General features: G+C 53.4%; 1 protein-coding gene across 10 annotated transcripts in view; it reads right to left on the reverse strand.

Annotated features, from left to right (window-relative positions):
• The window catches only part of ZFAT (zinc finger and AT-hook domain containing), a 248,322-nt gene that overhangs the window by 40,045 nt on the left and 187,891 nt on the right, over positions 1-20,386 (reverse strand). For 5 of the 10 annotated variants that reach the window (XM_014855371.3, XM_070481647.1, XM_070481646.1 and 2 more), the window contains one exon: positions 4,203-5,161. The exons of 1 other annotated variant lie outside the window; for it this stretch is intronic. In XM_014855371.3, the coding sequence (XP_014710857.3) occupies positions 4,922-5,161 (240 nt within the window). In that variant the 3' untranslated portion in view covers positions 4,203-4,921. Of the gene's footprint in view, positions 1-4,202; positions 5,162-20,386 lie in introns of those variants that run through there. 4 more of the 10 variants (XR_011493397.1, XM_014855372.3, XM_070481649.1 and 1 more) reach the window with 3 other exon arrangements.

Below are 20,386 nucleotides of genomic sequence, written 5' to 3' on the forward strand. Positions count from 1 at the left end.
GGAAGATACCAGGCGAGGCAGTGTGGCACTGGGAGTACAAAAAAGCAGCTGATGAAATGGGACCCTCAGACTGGATTCAAGCTCCAGACACATCACCCTCTAGCCTCAAGTGTCACCCGAGGCTGGTTACTGACCAAGCTTGTCTCCTCGGCTGTAAGAAGGAGAGGTGCACTCTGGTTATGAGTGCAGATCTGCCTCTGCTACTTCCTGTGTGACCTTGAGCAAGTTTCTTAACCTCTCTGTGCTAACATTCTCCATCAATAAAACGCTAAAGACAGCACCTAACTTATCGGATTGCTCTGAGGATTAAATGAGAACATCCATACCCCCGGCATAGAGTAAACACTATACAAGTGCCGACAGTTCAATCTTATTAAAGCACAGGTGGATGGGGAGACTGAATTCGATGATGCACCTTAAAGAGCCTAGTATGGTACCTGCCACACAGTAGGTGCTAGTCCCACATTATAAAACAGGACAGCAGGAGCCCATTCAGCCTTCGAGCACAAACGTCCACTTCTCCTGGCACAAGCCACAGGGTGGATCAAAAAGAGTCTGAGTGAAACAGCTGAGGGAGAACCGATGACTCCAACGTGCCAGGTGACTCAGAAAGGCCCCCGCCCCCACCCCCCCAGCTCAGTACCAGCTCCCCAGGAAAGGACCTCAGAGAACCGGACCCTCTGCCCTGCCCCACCCAACCGCAGGGCTCTGGGAACAGGGACAATTCTTCAACTTTCTGTGTTTCCAACAACTCAAGGAGTAGGGGGGAGGGTCGCAAAAATAGTCTGCAGCACAGCGCTGGCTGCAAGCAAATGCTCCAGGAACAAGCCGGTGTGCCAACGGGTGGACGACTCAGTGACTCAGATGGAGAGAAACAGTCTGTAGGTACAAGAGAATACTGTGGATGGTATTAAATGGCAAAACTCTTCCCTGCCTTCCCCCCCTCCCTCCACACCTGGCATGGGCACCGGTCTCGCCGTCAGGTGCCCTGCCTCCCTCCTCTGGGGCCTTCTCTCCTGGCCAGATGCCCCAGGCTCCCCAGGTTCCTGCTGAAACGCAGAGCGATGGTTAAGAGCCTGAGTTCTGAAGTCAGACAGGCCATTTCTCAGTTCTGGCTTCGCCTCTTACTAGCTGTAGACTTCAGGCAAGTTTCTTAGCCTCCTGACCTGTTCCCCTGTCAGTCAGTGAGGATAAACCGGAACCTACTGCAGGCTTGGTGTGGAAGTTGGCGACAGGAGGCCGGTGGAGTGTCTCCCTCAGTGCTGGGCTGGTCTGCATGCGCTCTTGGCCTCTATCACTTGCCATTTCCCAGGCAGGTCATGTCAGTTCAAGCCTCGTGTCATGCTGCCCCTTCTCTGCCTGGACCCGGGGCTCGGCTGAGGCAGCAGTGATGCCTTCCGTGGTACCCACTCTGAGATGCGACAGTGCCCCTGTTCTGCTCCGCAGCCGCTCCTACGCGGCCTTCCCATCACCTGTTCCCTCCTCCACCCTCTGAGCTGGTGGTGGATTCTTTGAGGCCCCAGGAATCCGTGTCATTGGTAAGTCGTGTTCCCAGTTCGCAGGCCCGTGCCTGGCCCCTAGGGGTAGTTGATAGTCTTTGCTGAATCCGTGAGTGAAAATGAATGCACACGAGGCCAGTGACAGGCCCAGGATGGGGAATAGGGACGAGGACGATGTAACCGCAGGGTTAGATGACAACTGGACTACAAGTGAGCCTCACTCTGCTCACAGGCGAGCAAATGATCCATCCCTGTTCAAGCTGCCATTTGTCACTTGCCATGGGACTCTCCCAGGAACCCACTGTGAACGACAGGAAGGAACATAACCATTCATTGTGTTCCCACGATGTGCAATGCAACGTGCTGGGTGCGTTGACATCTGCTGTTGTGGCTGATCCCTAAAACAAACTAGGCCGATGGGTTGGAGTTACTGACCCATTTCATAGTGAATGAAACCGAAATCCATAAAGGTTAACCATCATCACAGAATCATAAATGTGGAATCAGGATTCAAATCGGAGCCCGCCTCACCCCTCAAGCACAGGGCCCTTACAGCCTCAATTCTGAACACATTTAAAGCCACTTCTCGCTCACATCTATGTTCACGTTTAAGAGCGCACGAGGACTTCAGATAAGCCAGCAGACACATCCAGCACGTTCCAGTGAACACGGCCCAGGGCAGTTATCAATCTCCACGAGGGTTCTACAAATCAGAAGAACGAGATCTTTACTATCTCAGGGTCATTGAGGACACAAGCATCTCAGAACAAATCACGTCCGGCGTTCGAGGCGATCAGCACACAGGACTGACTGGGCCCTGAAGTCACCCAGACGCAGAGCTGTGTGGACAGCTGAGCACAGTCGAGAGCTCCCGCTGAGCAGCTACGCACCTGTTCCTCAGCGTCACGAGGCCCCTCCAGCTCCGGCCCGAGGCCCCATGTCAGGGGACCTAGGAAGGGCAGGCTCCTCCCTCCAGCCTCGCTGGCTCAGAGCACTAAGCACATTCAACAACTCTTCCTGTTCTGTGTCACTCTGTCTCTCCCACTAGACCGTGACCTCTTCGAGGGCGGAGTTGGAGGTTTATTTGTGTCTGCGTCCTCCACGCCAAGGAATACAAATAATAACTGACGCTCACAGAGCAGGCCCGCTCCTCTGCTGCTGGCTTCCCGGGCTCTGCTCACTTAATCCTCTCGGTAACCTTAGGAGTTAGTAATTATCATCAGACCCATTTCAGAGACAGTAAGCTACAGCGAAGGCTACGTGACACGACAACGTGACCCAGGTAAGAGGTGACAGAGCGGGGCTGGAGCCTGGGTTCTCGGCCTCCAATGTGGACACTCGACCATCTTAACATAGCCCGCCCTGAGACATGGACAAGGGCGCTCCATCCAGAGTGTCGCCCTGCCCCTCACACCTGGTCTACCAAACGGCCGCCGCACCCTGGTTCACGGAATAAATCAATACTCATCACCTCCCATCCTTTTTTCTCCTAGGTTCTGCTTCTGGTTGATCTTTCTGCCTTTCCCCTTAGAGCTCCCCACCAGCCCAATGGAAGGTTCAGGGCTCGAGTCCACCCCCAGGCTGTCCCGCCCCCAGGGGTTAGGTCCACAGTTACTCCCCCTTAGAATTCCCTTCCCTCTCCCTCCCACCCAATCCCTGCACGTGCAAAGCCTCTCTAGCTTAAAAGCCCTGATCACAGGCCACTTCCACCATGAAGCTTTCCCCACCTTGTCCCAAGTGGAAAGTGACCTTCCTTCCTCTGGAGGCCAGAGGCACTTCTTCCCTTCCTGGCTTAAGGCAAGCAGGCCTTTTCCTCCTTGTATTAGAGCAGTAGCTTTTTCTTTTTGGTGAGGAAGATTGTCCCTGAGCTAACATGTGTGCCAATCTTCCTCCACTTCATATGTGGGACGCCACACAGCGTGGCTCGATGAGTGGTGTGTAGGTCTGAGCCCGGGATCCAAACCTGCAAACCCTGGGCCACTGGAGTGAAGCACGCCAACTTAACCAATATGCCACCGGGCCGGCCCTAGAACAGCAGCTTTTAAGCTTTCCCCAAGAGATGCCTTCAGGCCCTGCTGGGAGAGGGAGAGAGGCAGTAACAGAGAAGGCCAAGTGCACCAGGCTGCAGACTCCACCCTCTTCAACCAGAGCAACTACCACTTCACCTGCTTGTACATCTGCTGATATATCTGCATGAGATTCCATCTGAAGACAGGACTCTCAGATGGAACAAATCGTGACCTGAGTGAGTGAGACGGTGGGTGATGGTGACAAGAGACCCCAGTGCTGGGCAGGGCACAGCAGGACTCACTTTGATGTCCCCACAACGCTGTGCACAGAGAAGAGGCTCAAAAAGGGACTTATATGGGACTTACCATGAGCACCTGGACTGAACCTTTAGTCAAACAACAGTTGTCATGCAGGCTTCCGATGGCCGGTTGACTGCTCCTCCCACATGCAGAGTGGAAAGGAGGAACACTCCCCAGCCTGGGCTCACAGCAAACCCGAGGCTGGAGGCCAGGAAATGGAAGCTAAGATCCTTAACCTCACCCAGTAGGCCCCAAAGCAAAGCCAAGAGCTTCAGAGGGGGAGAGAGCATCATTGTCCGCAACTTAGGGGTCTGTGTCTCAGACGGGGTGGTTCTGGGTGGGGCCCAAATCCAAGATCTGATTCAGGAAAGGGAAATGAAAACCATTCAACCTAAGGGAGGAACCACGTACTCAGGCCAAGACTGTTTTTATTCCACCCACCTCACCTCCTTAGAATGGGGCGTGACGAGAAAAAAGTGCATTTTTTTAAAAGCAAAAGAATTCCAAGACTGTAAGCTGAGACCCCACCTGGGATGGCAGTGGTGGAGGGATGGGGGGGGGGTGATCAAATTGTGGTTACTTCACAGGATAACTCGCGCCCTTAATACTCGAGGTGGGTAGAACCTCACAGACAAAGCCAGGCCCCCTCCCCACTTCCCCCGGAGAGGTGACTCAGAAACCATAAGGTCACTTCCTCTGTGATGGCTGTCTCCCTTCCACCAGGCTGCACAGCGGTCCCAGATGAAGACTCAGCACCTAGATGGGATCAAGGAGTCGGGGATGTGCTTCAGGGAAGATGCTGACAGGGACTGGGGGTCCCTGCGTGAATCTTGAAGTAAACGGGCAAAGCGGTGTGGGCCATGTTTGGGAAGTTGATGCAAAAGTCCTTCCGGAAGCAGAGGATACAGGGTAAGGGGGGTGCGTCTGTGCTGGGGGCAGGGTCCTGTACTGCTGGTGATGCTGATCGCCTTGCCCACCCTAAGTAGGACAAGGAGAGCCCCATCTGGCCTCCATGGAGAGCGCTGTTCTATGGCTTCCCCGCCCTGGGCGCCCCGAGTGTCCTGCAGAGCCTGGCAGCCCTGCGCTGGGGGTCCGTCCGACGCTGCGTGTCCTCTAGAGCTCCTGGGCTGGCTGCCCCACGGCCGGCTCCTCCACAGGCTGCATGGCCTCCTGCACGTACACGATGAACTCTGAGGCTTCCCCGCCCTGCGTGTAGACGGTCACCGTCTCGATCCCCTCCACCTCGTCCGAGGACACCACCAGGTGATGCTGCTCAGCCAGCTCCACAGAGGCCTGCTGGAGGGTCTCCTGGATCATGACCGTGTGGTTGGCGCTGGGCTCCTCGTCGGTGACCTGTGGGAGGGCAAGAGAAGGGTCCTAAGGTCCTGCTTCTGGGTCCAGTCATGACAACAGAATCACAGCTAGTGCTTATGGAGCATCTAGTATGTTCCAGGAGCCTGTCCCTGGTGCACATAACCCTCTCAGAAATGCTCTGTGCTTGCTCTCACCCCCGGTTTACAGATGAAGACAGCGAAGCTCAATGCTGCAGAGCAACACGCCCAGGGATCCCAGCTGTGGTGAACGGTGGAACCCAAGTTCAAACCCAAAGTCCAAGCTCTTCTCTCGGTGCCAAGCCGCCTCCCCGAGGTGTAGGGGCTGCCAAGGGTATGAGGGTTGGAGGGCATCATACAAGTTATTTCCTGCAACCACGCTTAGGGGTGGGTGGGGTGCTCTGGGAAATCCACAGTTGGTCCTTTGGTGATGGGAAAGGGACTAGTTTTATCCTGGGTTGTCTCTCTTTCCACCCACTCTGGGAGCTCAACTCTGTATCAAAATCATCATCACAGTGGGAAGGAGGAGACACCCTCGGAAGCCTGGTTTTCCCAGGTGTCGTCCACCAACGCTAATGCCTGAATGAGGCAAGAAGGCAGCCTGCTGATGGGAACTCGCTGCCACAGGGCTGGGCAGGAGGGCCTGGGAGCATCTGTCCGTGGAGGGGCCTGCTGAGTCCTATGGCCAGGCCTTTCTCTGAAGCTCCCAGCAGGCAGATTCCAGACAAGGGCAAATTCCAGCTGGTGTGGACGCCCCACGTCACTGACTCCATGCTCTAGTCTGTTTTAAATAACAACTGTCTTTGATCTTAAGCAGAGAAATCATAGAAAGAATATGGGAAAGATTTAGAAAGAGTTGAGACCCGAGAGCTGCAAAAATGGCTGAAGAGTTAGAAACAAGCCTGGGAGGAAAGAAAAGGGGCCTGGGACTGCTCAGCTGGGGAGTGAGAGTCCTCAGGGATATGGAGGGAAGCCAGGGAGACCTGGCTCTTCCAGGGGGTCCAAGTGGACCTATAAGAAGCTTTGTCCTACAGACCACTCTTAGCTGCAAGGTTTGGGCCACTTTCACCTACAACCCTCAGTTTTCTCACCTGTAAAAGAGGGACTAACATGCCCACTTCCAAAGATGCTGGCAGAATTAAAGGAGATTTTGTATGCAAAGTGCATGCTTAATAACATCGCTGCCCTTTTGAAGCCTTCATTCATTCGTTCAACCAAACCTCTGTCATGTTATCAGGTTCTGCTAGACCAAGCTCCATGAGGGCAGGGCCCACGCTCTCTCGCCACAGCTGTTTTCCCAGAGGCAAGCTGGATGCCTGGCCTGCTCCTGACTCCTCTCCCAGCTGGGGCCTCGCATGGGGCGGTCTCCTGTTCCCTGCCCGGCCCTCTGTAACACGCCAGGACTCCACTCTCTCTCTGGGAATGGCCCACCCGGCTTCGAGGGGTCTCCCTGGGCCCTGTGACTGTACCACTCCCTGGGAGCAGGAAAGGCTATGTCACCTGGGGGATCACATTTAATTCAGAGAGAACAGAAAAGGCACCTCTGCGGTGGGCTCCACATAAAATGATGCACTGGAAGGAACTTTTAATTTGGACTGATAGAATTTGCCAGAAGCTCGAGAGCTATCCTCAGTGGAAACTATTAATACATTTAGCCAGGTTTGTTTTTCCACAGTAAATCGAGACCTTTTTTTCCTTCTTTTACTGTTTGTTTCAATTTCATTTAAATGGGAAAACGTATTGGGAACCAAGACTTTAGAAGTAAATATTGATTTATTTCACTTTGAAAGAGAGCACCCAGCAGAAGGGGAGGGAATACATAGCAAATGCTTTTCTCCTCTTAACTGTCAGTCAATCCTACACAAGGAAAAAGTGAGGCAACAGGGATGATGTCTGCTGGGGTCCCAGGGACTTCACACATGCAAAACAAGCCCACTGCACTTCAGGTAAACAGACGAAGTGATAAAAACAGTGAGATCAAGCGATACACGAGCTCTGAGACATGCTCTTGGGCATGACGTCATAACCTGGATATCGCCATTTGCCATCAGAGCTGAAGCCTAAAATGAGCAAGTAGTCACCAACAGAAAATTTCCACTGCGAACAATCCTTGTCCCTTTGAACAACTCTAAGACCACGATGCCTGAGGACTGACAAGGGCTGAAAGGAGAACCCTGCCCTGGCCCAGGCCGTTGAGGAACAGAGGCTACAGTCTCCTGTTCCTGTGACAGCAGAATCCTTGGTGCTAGCCCAGCAGGAAGGGGGAGGTCCCAAGATGACCGAGACATGGCCACTGTCCACTGATGCAGGGAAGAAGAGAGGGCAATAACCAAGAGGAGGCCACCGTGCTTGAAACAAGGGTAGACAGTGTGTGAACTCTGTCACATCAGGGCCCGGGGACACTTCATGGAAGGTGGTATTGTCCACAGACGGCGGGAAAAGGCACTGCAGGCAGAGAGAAGACAGTGAGCACATGGCAGGCATGTCCCCACAGCCCCGCCAAGGCAGCTGGCCTCCTCGCAGTCGCCAACCCCCCAGGCAGAGCTCCGTCTTCACCTTTCCAGAAGGCTCTGTGCTATCTGACACTGCCGAGCCCACCTCAGCTTGACTCACTGAGGTGCCTCTTGGCTGCTTCCACAACCCTCTAGTAGGCTTTGTTCCGAGCCTTCTTGTAAATTCCAGAATTCCCCACAGCGCTTACTCTGCCCGCCTACAAAGGCTGGAGGATTCCTGGTCCCCACCCTTGACTCCTTCTCTGGACCTCTCATCTGCGTCGAGGCTTCTGCTCCTGGCTGAACCCAAGACACCAGCCCCCATGCCTGGGCTGCAGACCACAAGTCCGTCTGCACATGGGAGGTTCTCGGGGCATGTCTGTCAAAAGTGCATAAGTCACAGGAGAGGGAGTGTTGGGAGGGAAGGGGTGGGTGAGGCCTGAACAGAAGTTCCCTGTCAGATCTGGAGGAGCCTGACCACCAGCTGAGAGACCGAGACTTGATATTACAAAGGAACACACTGAAGCTTCCCAAAGGGCCCTGCCCGTCCCACCTGTGGTGCTCCGTGAATCGAAACTCACCTACCATGAGAAGCTACAGCTTACTGAGCATTACACTTCTCTCACTATCCATCTAAATATCTATGTTTCTTTGCCCATATTACCCTTCCTAACTACTGAGTCTATTTAAAGATAATCCCTCCTCCGTTTTGTTTTTTCAGTTTTCAGCTCCAGCATTTTTTCTGCCAGAATCACCATTAAATTCATCCACTGCTAATTATGAGAGAAAAGTAAACTTTCCACACATGGTCCTCTGGGCTTAGTTCAACAGAAAGAGAGATGGAGGCAACGCGAATGTGCATTTCACAGAAGTCCTGCAAACGGCATCTTTCTCAGTCAGCTCGGGCGTAACGGGGGGTGAAGGCTGTTGCTCCGTCATTTTACTGAGCATCCAAAATGTAACTAACAACAACCAGGGGTCGCAAAGTCCGCCTGCTGCCTGCTGTTGGGCCAAGAAGACATTCTCATGAGCTTTCGCGGGCGGCTCTGGCGGGCGGCTCTGCCAGCCCTTCAGGTGCCGGCCCTACAGAAGCCCCACTTTACACACAGCTGACATGGCAACACTGTAGCAAGGAACAACGAGGGGCGGTGGGTGGCTTTACAGAGCCGTTTATGAGGCTTTCTGCAGAGTGAGCCCCTCCCCGCCTTCACACACTCCAAGGCTTGTATGATTCACACTCTGTTTGTTTTTATGTTTCATGTTTCTGCAAACCACACCCTTTCTTCCCTGTCACCGTGGAACCAGCGCCCACCCAGCCCCTTGCAGTTTATTGGACACTCTGCCACGCCTCATCCCCATCATTTACTCCAATGTCCTGTGGCTCGGGCACTTCTGAATGAAACCTTGAGTGGTCCACTGACTCATCTAAGGTCAAACAGCTGCAAAGTATCAAAAACTGGACCTTGGTGTGAGCCCAAGCCCAGAGACCTTCCTCAGCTGGTGCAGTGTGACAGCGAATAAAGGGACTACATGTCACAGACCAATAGGGTTACATTATTGCTCTTTACTCATCCCACTCAGTTTGTGGCTGGCTGTATAGCTCTCGACCATTTTCTTTGTTCAAAATGATCACTCCAGTAGCTTAATCTATTAGCACAGGCTTCACATTGCTCTGCACAGTAGAAATGGTATGGCTTCACTGTGTCATTATCCCCTGAGACGGGGACTCCATTTACCCCACATGCAATATCTAACACATCTTCCAGCTAAACGATCAGCAGCAGCACAGTTAGCTTAAGAGAAAACTTTAACCCACGGACTGCACCAATTATTCACTAAATCAGGCTCTGTGCTCTGCAGCCCTGCCCGCCTCAAGTCTTCTTCTGGAATCTAGACCAGACCACTGTCAAGCCCAGACACATTGTGGGGCTCCATTCGTGCTGCAGCGCGGCTGCCTGTGGACACCCCGTCCCCTCTGTGGCCGTGAGCCGCATCCTCTGCTAGTGGGGCAAATGCTGAGGGAGACCCTGCTGGCCCTGGACCCCAGGCTGCCTCACTTGTCCTGCTTTGTCCCTACTGCCTGTCCTGCCTTCTCCCCCTCTTCCAGTTTCCTTCTCCTCTTTCCTTGTACAAACCATTCCTAGCAGGTTATGCTGTCCCCCTTCCAACATTCAAGAAATTCCCAGAAGTGCCCCTGGCTGGGGAGCCCTCCTTGGGGACGAGGGCTCCCTGTGCTCACATGCGCTGTGTGGAGCCCCTGCAGAGCCCCTTCACAGGGCTCCAGGTGACAGCACTGTCCTGTCCAACAGTCCTGCTGTGTGTGACAGTCTCACTCTGTACACCAGCCCCACTCTGGGGGACAGCCCAGCTCTGTGGGACAGTCAGCCTCGCTCCGGGCAACAGCCACACTCTGTGGGACAGTCAGCCCTGCTCTGTGGGACAATCAGCCCCGCTCTGTGGGACAGTCAGCCCCGCTCTGTATAACAGTAAGCCCCGCTCTGTGGGACAGTCAGCCCCACTCTGGATGACAGTCAGCCCCATTCTGTGGGACAGTCAGCCCCACTCTGGATGACAGTCAGCCCCGCTCTGTGGGACAGTCAGCCCCACTCTGTATGACAGTCAGCCCTGCTCTGTGGGATGGCCAGCCTCACTCCAGGCAACAGCCCTGCTCTGTGGGATAGTCAGCCTTGCTCTAGGGGACAGCCCCACTCTGGGGGACAGTCAGCCCCGCTCTGTGGGACAATCAGCCCCATTCTGTGGGACAGTCAGCCCCACTCTGGATGACGGTCAGCCCCGCTCTGTGGGACAATCAGCCCCATTCTGTGGGACAGTCAGCCCCACTCTGGATGACAGCCTCGCTCTGTGGGACAGTCAGCCCCACTCTGTATAACAGTCAGCCCCGCTCTGTGGGACGGTCAGCCTCACTTCAGGCAACAGGCCTGCTCTGTGGGATAGTCAGCCTTGCTCTAGGGGACAGCCCCACTCTGTGGGACAATCAGCCCCGCTCTGGGTGACAGCCCCACTCTGTGGGACAGTTTGCCCCATTCTATGGGACAGTCAGCCCAGCTCTGTGGGACAGTCAGCCCCACTCTGGATGACAGTCAGCCCCATTCTGTGGGACAGTCAGCCCCGCTCTGGACGATGGCCCCGCTCTGGGGGACAGTCAGCCCCGCTCTGGGGGACAGTCAGCCCCATTCTGTGGGACAGTCAGCCCCGCTCTGGGTGACACTCCTGCTCTGTGGGACAATGCCGCTCTGTACAGATCTCCCCGCTAAGCCGGCAGCATCTTGAGGGCAAGTAGAGGCTCCTCTGCCCAGCCCAGCACCATAGGCTCAGCAGGCACATAGGAGCCAGTTGTGGTACCCCTGGAACTATCCTCGGGTAGAACCGGCAAGTGATGTTAAAGAGGACAGCCTGGGGCAGCCAGGCCGGCCCTTGTCTCTGGTCACAGGAGCTCACCCAGACAACGTGAGGTTGGCAAGAGGCACGCTGTCCACAGAGGAACCCTCTTTGGCTCCCAAAGTCCTGAAGGTCCATCCCCGCATTTTAGGGGAGAGATGCTGAGCAGCTCAGAGAGAAAACAAACTTCCCAGGACCACACTGACACAACCAGGGCCCAGAATCTCTGACCTTTCACCTGACAGTTTCCAGCCTACACCAGGTGACTTCCCACTAAGCTGCAGAGCAGGTTCGCTACAGGAAGAACACAGCCGACCGTCCAGCGTGGAACAGCTCTTCACCTCCCAGCACAGCCTTCCGCACCCTCTGACTCGATCCCCAACACGTTTCTCTGTGACATAAACCGCACGAACTATGATCCCTCCCAGGACATCAAGAGGCCCAGAGACATTCAAGGACATTGTAACACGACAGACAAACACTAATTAAGGGAAGAAAGGGCTGTATCACGCGGCTGAGTCCCACAGAGGCGGTAGTGAAAAGAGAGGACAGCTGGGTATTTAAAATAACGTTTTAAGAACTGTTCGTGGACTGGAACAAACAACACACGTTTGATCCCACCCTCCGCCAGAGCTGTCAAAACCCTGCCAACAAGCTCCCTGCTGAGTTCCTCGCGTGCTGTGTGGGAGGGGCTCTGCTCCACTACCAAGGCCTCGTCCTCGTCCTTGTAGGCTCAGTCACCTGAGCAGGCATTTGCCATTGCAGCCCCCACGGGGCATCAGAATTTCCAACAGGTTCGGTGGAACATAGCACATTATTCAAACTTGGCTCCCGGCACATAAATAAATGATGAATAAAGATAGATAAATAAAACCTCTGTTGGCCCTAAAATGAAAAGAACCCAGAATGACATCTGTTGGGATGGCATCCATTTAATGTCGATTCACTTTATAACCCTTTGGAATGAAAATTGCTGCAGACTGCCTCCATTAAGATGCTGCCCACATGTCCAGTGCCCTCCCTCAAGCCTGTCCCCATCGTGGGGTGCTGGGAAGATGCTGAACGCCTTCCCTTGGGAGATTCTAGCTTGAGGGCCTCCAGCACGGGGATCATCCTTCAAATTTTCAGGGAGAGGAAACCCCACTGTCAACACGGCCACCACAGGCAGATCATTTCACTTCACATCTCAAATCCATTTTTAAGTAAGTTGAACCAGGTTCCTATTTATTAAACCATGTCTTGGGGAACAGCCCTCTCTCCAATGTCATTATCATTCTTGAAAGGGAAAGTCCCTGGGGCCACAGGCCAGGAAACACACAGATTTATTCTCCCGTTGATGGCACTCCTATTGTTCTCAGGATTACTTCCCAGAACTTACTGCTGTGAGCCGGCCCTAGGAGACCCTCTGTGGTTTGTGGGGGCAGACAGGATTCAGAGGGCCCCCCAGGAGAGCACAGCCATTGTCAAGATCATCAACTCACGAAAGGTGAGCACCCATGATGGGCAGGGCTTAATGAGAGCACGCATGGGGAACACAAAGAATCTCAGACAGGAGCCCGACTCCCACCAGGAGACAGGTTAGATGCATGCAGTGTGCATATGTGTATATGCATGTGAGTGTGGGTATATGTGTGTGTGGCAGGATGTGTGTGTCAGAGTATGGGTGTGCACATGTATATGCTTGTGATGTATGTGCGTGTGCAGGTATAAGAGCACGGGCATGTGAGTGCGTGTGCAGGTATCTATGAGTGTGCATATGTGCAGGGATATGAGCATGGGTGTGTGTGTGCAGGTGTAAATGTGTTTGCATATGTGCAGGGATATGAGCATGGGTGTGTGTGTGCAGGTGTATATGCGTGTGCATATGTGCAGGGATATGAGCATGGGTGTGTGTGTGCAGGTGTATATGCGTGTGCATATGTGCAGGGATATGAGCATGGGTGTGTGTGTGCAGGTGTATATGAGTGTGCATATGTGCAGGGATATGAGCATGGGTGTGTGTGTGCAGGTGTATATGCGTGTGCATATGTGCAGGGATATGGGCATGGGTGTGTGTGTGCAGGTGTATATGCGTGTGCATATGTGCAGGGATATGAGCATGGGTGTGTGTGTGCAGGTGTATATGCGTGTGCATATGTGCAGGGATGTGAGCATGGGTGTGTGTGTGCAGGTGTAAATGTGTTTGCATATGTGCAGGGATGTGGGCACAGGTGTGCGTGTGCATGTGCAGGTGTATATGTGTGCATATGTGCAGGGATATGGGCATGGGTGTGTGTGCAGGTGCATATGCGTGTGCATATGTGCAGGGATATGAGCATGGGTGTGTGTGTGCAGGTGTATATGCGTGTGCATATGTGCAGGGATATGAGCATGGGTGTGTGTGTGCAGGTGCATATGCGTGTGCATATGTGCAGGGATATGAGCATGGGTGTGTGTGTGCAGGTGTAAATGTGTTTGCATATGTGCAGGGATGTGGGCACAGGTGTGCGTGTGCATGTGCAGGTGTATATGTGTGCATATGTGCAGGGATATGGGCATGGGTGTGTGTGCAGGTGCATATGCGTGTGCATATGTGCAGGGATATGAGCATGGGTGTGTGTGTGCAGGTGTATATGCGTGTGCATATGTGCAGGGATACAGGCACGGGTGCATGTGCAGGTGTAAATGTGTTTGCATATGTGCAGGGATGTGGGCACAGGTGTGCGTGTGCAAGCACAGGTGTATATGTGTATGCATATGTGCAGGGATGTGGGCAGAGGAGTGCATGTGTAGGTGTCTATATGTGTGCATATGTGCAGGGATATGGGCACAGGTGTGCGTGCGTGTGTGTGTGGGTATGGGTATGGCACAGCTATATGGAGGTACCTAAGCTAGTACCTGTATCATCATCTCTGTCTCTCCTTCCTCACACTCCCTTTTACAATTCCTTTGTCAGCATCTTTTGACACGACTTCCCCCCTTATATTACCATCATAACGACCTTAACAGGCAGGCCCTTCACAGGCTGTGGACTGTTCTCAGCCCCCCTACTGAACTCTCCCGCAGCCCTGTGAAGAAGGCCGGGGGGAGAGGGGGAGGGCGGGGCGGGGAGTGCAGCTGCATCTTTTTGAGAAGTGGTGGTTCAGAGTGTATGAGATCCCACAGCTAGTAACACATGATTCTGGAAGCAAGTAAGACTCCCCCAACCAAGGCCTACAGTCTTCCTAACCACCTCTGTTTAACATTTGGTGGCCTCCTGTCACCCTCAGGATGGAGCCCAAGCTCCCCAGTTGGAGGGACAAGGATCTTCCTGTCCTGGTCACTGCCCAGCCCCTCCCTCTACAGCCATCTTTGCTTCTTGAACATGCACATGCTCGCTTTTGCCCAGAACCTCTGCCCTCGCTGCTCCGCCTGCTGAAGCCCCCACCCCACCATCTTCCCCTTGAGACTCAGGTCTGTGCCCTCTCATCCAGGGAGCCCCTAGGCTCCTTGAGCTAGTGTGCCCAGAGAACCCTGTGTCGATCCCCATCATATGGAGCCTGGCCACACGTGGCAGACAGAAAAGAGTGAGTCCTGCTTCTTGAATGAGTCACTGCGATATAGAATGCAGAGTGGAAGGCTCTTAGGAAACGTGCTCAACTTGCTCCAAAACCTCCAAATAAAACACAGCAGACTACCCAGGTGCCACAGTTAGATGGTGTCAGTCACAGGGAGGAGCCATGGCCAGTGGCATGGGGAGAGGACCCTTAGAGGTCTGTGTCCCTCCAAATGCATGAGGTCATCGAGGGCAGTCACCACTGCCTCTGTGCACCTCTCATGGCACTAAAGGGGACGTCCCAGTACAGAACCAGGGCCACTGCCCTCATCCTCGTTCAGGTCCTGCTGTGCTCACAGATGCAGATGCTGCCAGATGTCACGGGCACTCCCCAGTGAAGGCAGCTGAAGGGCAGTCGGGGTGTGAGTGGGGTCGGCCTGAATCTCAGCCTGCGTACTCCAGCTACATGGCCTCTCAGACATATAAAGAGACATAGATGCTGAGCACCTACCACATGCCCTATAAATTCTGTGATAACTGAGAAAAATGCTCACATTTAAATAATTGAAAAGAAGGCAGCACACAAGCGCACAGGCCATCCTGTGCATCCGCCACACTTAGCATAAACCCCCCTCTGGTGTCCGTGGTCGCCTTGACGCTGTGTCCACGGCCCCTGCTGGCTCCCCACACCTGGCACCCTCCCAGTCTCCTTGTTCCTGTCCCCCATGGAGCTAGTCCCACCTCAGGGCTCTCCAGGTGACTTCCCTGCTTTGAGTGCCCTCCCAGTTCTGTCACTCTGCTCTCCCTCACTCCCTCAGGCTCCTGCTCCATGTCACCTGGTCCACCAGGACTTCTCAGACCACCCCAGCAGGAACAGCAGCCTGGGCATGCTCTGGCCCTCTCCTGCTCTCTGTTCTCTTCGCTGCATGGTCACCAGCTGAAATTACATCACCTACTTCTCTCTGTGTCACTGTGCGCTTCGTGGAGACAGGGACCTGAATGCGTTTTCTGCCACTTTATTGCCAGCACCTACGATGTGGCCTGGCCTGAGGGGGCTGTCCAGTAACTACCTGCTGAGCAAATGAAGTTTGGAAACCGTCATCGCACTGGAAGGGAGGGGTCAGCATTGTCTGTGTCTGCCTACATAGCATGCAACAGGGGATCACTATTTTCTTCTTTCTACTTTTTCTGTGTTTTCTAAATTTTTAAGATAATATAGTCCTTTAATAATTGGGGAAAATGAAGCAAAAGTAAGATAATAAAAAAGAAAAGTGAAGAGTTAGGAAAGGGCAGAGTTACAGACAGGGTGTGACCGGAGGGGTGGGTAGGGAGGAAGCACATGGTCATTCCAGATGTTCTGGGACGCAGCAGCTGGCCTGCTGAAGGCCACAGGTATGGAGAGGATGTTTTGGGTGAGAAAACATTTTCCCTCAAGAGCACAGGACAGTCACTAGCACTGTGCTGGGCATAGAGCACGTGCTCTAAAAGTGCCGTGGGAAACGGCTCTCCAGAAGCAGCCTGTGGGTGGGGAGATAGATTGGGCTGGCACTCAGCCTAAACCTCGGCAGGAGACACGTGGAGAGGTCCCAAACCAGGATCCTCCTTCTGTATTTAGCACTGGTGGGAGTAAGAGGAAGTTAGAGAGTGAACCCAACAAACCCTGCGGGGTGCAGCTGCAGACACTGGATCAAGGCCGGTTTTCCAAGGAAAACTCGAGGCCTGATTTCTGAAGGCACCTCACAGCATAATAGGCTGTCTGACAGGGTGCTCGTGTGATAAACAGGCTCAGCCCAGCATCTTCTTAGCCATCATCCTAATGGATAGGCAAATGGACAGGTGGCAAAGGTTTACTGAGGCCAAAAGTGACCAGGAAACCAGAAGATGGACAGAAAACAAGCTCTAACATCGGGAACAGCACTGAAGGGCTGGTGCTTGCTCTGGCTGTCGACAGGAAAGGTGTCCAGTCCTCGGCTGGAGCAGGAATGTGACATAACATCAGCACGTGCATTGCAAGGCAGACAGTGGCCTCTGTGTTTGGACACCTCGAAGTGGCGAGCCATTTACTGAATCAGCCATCTCTGACCAGCCACCCCTACATTTCTCATACGCTCCATTCTCACGTACTTCAGATGACTTCTCTGCTCTCCTCTGTTCCACTGAGAATTTAACATGTGTCAGACACTCAAGGGGAGGGGAAACAGAACCGTGAGCCCCACACACGCTCCCGGTCCTGAGGGGTTTGTAGTCTAGCGGAGGCGGCGCATGGGCACTTATCCCGGATGCCCAGGGCGGGGTGGGGTGCAGGCCGTGGTCAGGGATGGCATCCTGAAGGAGGAGACCCTGGTGTTGAACACTGTAGGAGCTCCAGGAGTCAGAAGAAGGCAAACATCTGCCAAGGTTCCTTCCACTGCAGAAACTCAGGCTCCACAATCTGCTAAGAATTAGAGGGCTGCAGACAAAAACCCAAATACGACCAAACTGCAAGGACCAAAAAGAACACTGCAGTCGATTGTTTTAGGGGAAATACTCCCCCTCACCGTGTGTGTGTTCAAGCTCTGGGGAAGGAGACTTATTTCTTCCAGCAACGAGGGTTTCACTCACTGCTTAAATTATAACCACGTAGGAACTTCCTCCAGTGTTCTGGAAGGCGGACAGGCAGACCCACTTCACCGGGTTCCTAGGCAAGCCCATTCACTTCACAGCTAGGTTAGGTGATGGCCTTGTATACGTCAGAAACAAAGGGAAATGGTAAATCCTGTCCTGAATTTATAGAAGAAAGAAAAGGTATAAATAAATGTGGTTTGTAAAAAAGCATCATGAATTACAAACTCTAAAAATATATATGTATATACAGGACCAAAAAAAGGGGGGTATACATTATGTGCGAGAAACCTGCAGAAATAGCAAAAGATATTCAGAGGCAGGAAGAAACCATTCCATACATCAATGAAGATTTAAAGCCTTTTAAAAGGGAAAGAACGCATGGGGAGTGAGGAGGGCCATGACTCCTGCTGAGGCAGGCGAGCCGTATTCCCTGGAGACCTGGCCTGATGCCTCCCCTGCACCCTCTGCTTCTCTTGCCTGTAAGGAGACAGCAGATACTTTTTCTTTTCTGAAAACAGACGTCCCATAAACAGTCCAGAACCCAAGCGGTAAAGATCGGTCGCTAAAAACAGTCACTGCCAGCCCAGGTGTACGTCCCGGCTCCCCGAGATGCTGCAGGCTCCAGGTGGCCAACACGCGGAGACCCTGTTCTCCAGCCCCAGGGACGGATGGGGAGCCCTCCTACACCCTGGACTTGTCCACCGAGTTCCTGGCCTGCACACCCTCCTCCAGATCACGTCCACGGAGCGCCTGGCTTATAGGAGGCGCTCAAAAAATATCTGGATTGAATTATTTTCATGTGTACCCTGGAGAGATTTTAAAACTGAACTCAAACGGAATCAGAGCACATTCACAGTGACAGGGAAGGAGGTGGGCAAGAGCTTCTGACTGCCCAGGAATATCCTTTGATATTTAGACAAGTTTATTGTGCATAAAGCTTTGCTTCAATGACCTTTAAGCACACAGATATTAAATTTCTATCTAGTGCCAGGCATCGCACGGGGGCTCTGCATCCCCGTCAGGCACCTCGCCCTGGGTGGGCACATGCTTCTCCTTCGAGCCTCACCCCTGCCTGGGAGCCCCTCCACACACCCTCAGCTCAGGCAGGCATTCCTATCTTCTTCTCACTGAAATTCCCCCACTGCAGTTTGAGGATCTCCCCCTGCGTGTCACTCAGGAAGAAAGTCCTCCGTCCTCTGGATTTTCACAAAATCACCCCAAGCCACCACCATTGCAGGCTCCGGCCTTTCTCATGGCTGACCACTTTGTCAACCTGGCAGGCCAGCACTCGATAAAGACGTGGGGACATGATTGATTCCCTGCCTGTCTTTGCCATCCCAAGGACTCCCTCTGTGTGCGCTGGGGAAGCACTCGGCTTCTTCCCTCAGCTGATGCAGACTCCTCCCCCTGACTCAACAAGCTGTCTCTTCTAGCAGTTTCTCCCCCATCCTCCTACGCAAGTGATGAGCAGCCTCCACGAGACCGAGTAGACAAGGAAAATGGAGCTGACAGCGGCCGTACCGTGTTCCTCTCTGGACCTCCAGAGCCACAGTTGTCGCCAAGGAAGGAAGGCTAAACTCCGAGGACACAGCATCCCAAGGTTCTGTTTAAAGAGTGTTCATCGAGACGAAACACACACCATTTCAACCACTCATCAAACTTACCCAGGTAGGTTCACTGGCAGCAAAGTAGGTCTCAGAAAGGAAAAAGGAATCGCCAATCTGTCTGATTTTGAGCACCAATGCAGCTCTGACAATCACCCTACTGGGCTGACGTGACGGTCCCAGGTCTCGTGTTCATCAGCAAGTCCTGCCCGTCGAATCCACGTGCTCTTGTGTCTCTATTTGTGCTTCTCTCTCAGAGAGAGCAGGAACATCTGCTGACTGTGACTCTCCCCTTGCCTGATCTCAAGTCTCTGTGACCCGTCTTGCTCAGAACCCCTCTCCCAACTGCCCTTTAACATGGGCAAGTGGCCACACGATGTCCCTCGGCATTAGCTCTCCCAAATCAGCCTCCCCAAGGCCATCTCAAGGGAAATTACTCAGAATGCCTCAACAACTGGAGCTTGTGAGGGGTCAAATTATTTCCGGCCACAAACATGTCAATTTACACAACACAATTTACACAAAACTACATGTTTACCAGTCTGGACCAAGCAACAAACTGTCCTATGAAACACACTGTTTCATCAACCCCGGGACTTCTAAAGCTGAGCACAGGGCCTGGATGGCTGCATAGATACCTGCTTGCTGAAGGGAAGCTTCCAGAAGCAGAAACAGCTCTGGCTGAATTCTACAAGCACAGAAGAGCTTGAGGAGCTATGTCACTCCTATGACAGGAGCTAAGATTTACTGAAGACTTAACCACATGCCCAGCACATGCCAACTGCTTCATTTGCATAATCATGCATAATCCATACATTAGCCCCACGGGGTAAGTTCTATTATTTTCCCATTTCACAGATGAGAAAACAGAAGTTCAAAGAGGAGAAGTGCTTTGTCGTAGGTCACACACTATGAAGCGACAGGCGCAGCGTTGAAACGCAGGCAGGCTGGCTCCCTCTCAGCTACTTCCTACACTCTCGGCTATGCCAAGGGCTCCTTCTCCCCGACTGTGACCGGGCCTGGGGGACTCTCAGGAAACGGGCTTCCTGAGAGACACACTGTGCACTGTTCATCCAGGGAGGGCCCCTGTCTCAGAGGCCTGTGGTGCCCTGGCAGGGCCCACACCAGCAGGAGCTCATGAGGCCGCTGAGTATGAGCATGTTGAAGGCACCCTGAGCCCACCCAGCTGAGCTCCCCAGCATCTGATGCTCCATTTGTGTTCTTAAGCACCCACGAAGCCTCTAAAATGCACCAGGCCCTGTGCTAAGTGTGGGAGATCCCAGAGACAAATAAGACCAAACCTCCTATCCCATGAGCCTCCTGTCCGATGGGGAGAAAAGATGTGTACAGACAGGCACAGCGAGATAAGTTTGTGATGACGTCCCTTAGAAGTGTCATGGGGGGAGGGGGCGTACTCCTGCGCACCTCCATTTTCTCCACTGCCTAGAAAGGGGAGAGCTTCCACCCCTGCCAGGTTCAGCCTCTGGCCACACCCCCTTCCTAATTTGCCGACTGGAGAGGAAGGGCCACAATCTACCATGGGGTCTGGCCCAGAGGCTCCAGACTCAGGTGACTGTCTGTGACAAGCCCACAGGTGGGGCTCCCTCCTTGAGCGTTAGCTTTTCTGTGGATCT

The sequence above is a fragment of the Equus asinus genome, chromosome 12 (genome assembly GCF_041296235.1).
Source record: "Equus asinus isolate D_3611 breed Donkey chromosome 12, EquAss-T2T_v2, whole genome shotgun sequence".
NCBI lineage: Eukaryota > Metazoa > Chordata > Mammalia > Perissodactyla > Equidae > Equus > Equus asinus.